General features: G+C 35.0%; 1 protein-coding gene across 2 annotated transcripts in view; it reads left to right on the forward strand.

Moving 5' to 3' along the window:
• Positions 1-2,594, forward strand: part of LYSMD2 (LysM, putative peptidoglycan-binding, domain containing 2) — a 29,864-nt gene extending 27,270 nt beyond the window's left edge. For both annotated transcript variants that reach the window (XM_004687789.2, XM_012728791.1), the window contains 2 exons: positions 403-734; positions 2,015-2,594. In XM_004687789.2, the coding sequence (XP_004687846.1) occupies positions 403-734; positions 2,015-2,057 (375 nt within the window). In that variant the 3' untranslated portion in view covers positions 2,058-2,594. The remainder of the gene's footprint in view (positions 1-402; positions 735-2,014) is intronic.
• Positions 2,595-2,921: the final 327 nt, after the last annotated feature.

Genomic DNA, 2,921 nt, shown 5'->3' on the forward strand with positions numbered 1-2,921 from the left:
CTGGCCCACAGAGAGCAGCAGACCTCTCCAACCTCTCCCGCTGCTCCCTTCAGCAGTGTGTTTCAGTTGATCTACCTGTCCTGCTCTCCACTCTGTCTCTGGTGAATCCTCTCACCTCCTCCTCACCCCCACCTGCACATCTGGCCTATACCCCAGTTCTTGTATGCATAAATAAATAAATCTTTAAATAAAATAAAATTGGGAAATAGAATTTCCTGATACCTTTTGAAATATCTTTGGGTATCTGAGTAAGTGACTAAATCTGGATTAAGACTCTCAAATCCAGAGACACATTGCACACATTTTGCTCTTAAATATTTTTAGTTCTGTGTTGTGTGATAAGCGTTACACCTAGATTTATTATACTTAACTCTATGTTTTCTTTCTTTCTTTGTATTTTAGATGGAGCAGATTAAAAGGGCAAACAAACTGTTTACCAATGATTGTATATTTCTGAAGAAGACTTTGAACATCCCAGTTATATCAGAGAAACCTTTGCTGTTCAATGGACTTAATTCAATAGATTCTCCAGAAAATGAAGCTGTTGGTAGCAGTTTTTCTCATGAAGAAGAGTCAGTGGCACCTGGGGAAGACCTCTCTCCTGCCAGTCATCATGAGTCTGATGCTCAGCCTGTGGAGCCTGAGGAAGTATCAGCCAGAGACTTCCTACAGAGACTAGACTTGCAGATTAAGTTATCGACACAGGCAGCTAAGAAGCTGAAAGAAGAGAGCAGGTAAAAAAGCCCTGGTAAGGCCCTCCCTGGTGGTGCAGCAGGTTAAAGCACTGCATTAAGAAGCTAAAGCCACTTCCGCATGAGTTAGATCCTGCCTGCCCCAGAGGTGACCACATGCTGCGGCAGACCTCTCCTGACTCGCCCGCCCGCTGCTCCCCTCAGCAGTGTACTTCATTGATCTGCCTTTTCTGCTCCCCACTCTCTCTGGTGAATCCTCTCACTGCCCCTGCATCTCTGGCCCATTCTCCAGTACTGTATGCACAAATAAATAAATCTTAAAAAAAAAAGAAGCACTGGTAAAATCTCAGGAGCTGAATAAGTCACTGTGACTGTGCCCTTGCTTGGCCAAGTTTTTTTTCTTTAAAAACTACATTTTGATTCTAGAAAGGCATTTTTAAATATACAGAGTCTAGACGGTATTATTTTACATAAGGCTTTACCTGTTATAAAGCTTTTGTCTCTGTCATTTATTATAAAAAAAAACTATTTCTTTGCTCTCATATTATAACTGTCTAGCCAGCAATTCTGGATAAGTAGAAACATCTAATTGGCACCTTCAAAGGAAACAATGTTCTATAAAACACCGATCCTTCTAAAATTTGTCATTATGTATTACCTGATATTTCTGCATGAAATCTCATGTGAATTCTTTGCTTTTTAATTTGGTACTAGTGTAAACCCTTTTGTCTCCCATAGAATTGGTTCCTTTCTTCTTTTATGACTCTAAAAATGGTACAATCTATCGTGCTTCCTTTTTGCCCTGGTTACCAGGATGCTTACAACTAAAACTGATCCTTAGTTCAAGTACTGTAGTATTTGTTGCGGTTAATATATTTGTATACTTTACCTTTCCTTTGTCCTGATTTTTTATTCATCATTTATATGTATGTGCTGTGTTATGGGTACCTCAAATTCTTTTGAGAAAAGTAAAATACAAAAACCCAAGCAAATATACATATGAATATTATTTATAATTTAATATGCTTCATTTAAGTGTAATTTAAACAAATACAAGTTTATAATGAATACCGTTCTTTATCTGAGAACTGAGATGCCAGTAAAATGGAAACAAAGTACACTTTAATGAGTATTTACATTTCATACAACTTTCAAGGCCTGCAAGCTTTTATTAAGTTGATACACTCTTACCTTTCTGCAAGTGGATATTAAATTGTATAATAAATATATGTATTAGTTTTTCTGAATAGTTTTTAAAACATTGATTTATGAATACAGCTTTTAAACATTGACTTATGCTGTTTATTTTTTTTTTCTCCCAGAGATGAAGAAAGTCCCTATGCAACTTCACTCTATCACAGTTAGGTGATCAGAGGGCATAATCTAACTGGATTAAGAGATAGTTGAATTATAAAGAAACCAACAACTGAAGATTCAAAAGCATTCCTTTTGGATTCTCACTGGACATATTTTTAAATTACAATTAAGAAGTTCTGCCTATTGCAATTGCACTGAAGTGATTAGTCCCTGCTGGCTTTCTATAATGTTAAGTCTTTATTATGGCATGATTGCAAAATTGTATCCACAAGCTCACCACTTTTGTACTGGTGGTAGTTTTTAGACTAGCTTTTGTAAATACTAGTTGATATGGAGTATGAAAGATTATTTACATATTCAAGCTAAAAACAGTGTTTATCTTCTGAGAAGTCCTAATTATGTGAAAAACATGGTTGCTAGTTAAGTGATGCTGATTTTGCTATGTGTTTATAACTTAAGTGCTATATATATATATATTTCGGTATGTATTACATTTTCTGTATTATTATGAAGAACCAAATTTTGTTTGCTATTTTGTAAAAATAAACTACAAGAGTCTGAATGAGAAAATAAACTATGTTTTCATATTCGAGTCTTCAGTTATTTTCTGCAATAGGAAAATAAATTGACTTTTAAGTTATATATTTGAAATAGTGATCATTCTTCACTTTTATAGCATTTATTATAATTGACTTTTTGAAAAAAGTTTATCTACGCATGTTCACAATATTTCACGTAAAATATGTCAGATGTAAAATTTTCTGGGACCCCTTTTCCCCCAAACTAGCAGGTAAGCGGGCAAGGCTGTCTTTAGTAGTTATATCCTAAATGCAGAAATCTGCTACCTGAAGGTGAAGTCAGTTTTTTTTTTTTTTTTTTGAAGTCAGTTTTTTCAAATTAGGTTTTAACTGA

Source organism: Condylura cristata, unplaced genomic scaffold (genome assembly GCF_000260355.1).
Source record: "Condylura cristata isolate star-nosed mole 26May11 unplaced genomic scaffold, ConCri1.0 scaffold00023, whole genome shotgun sequence".
NCBI lineage: Eukaryota > Metazoa > Chordata > Mammalia > Eulipotyphla > Talpidae > Condylura > Condylura cristata.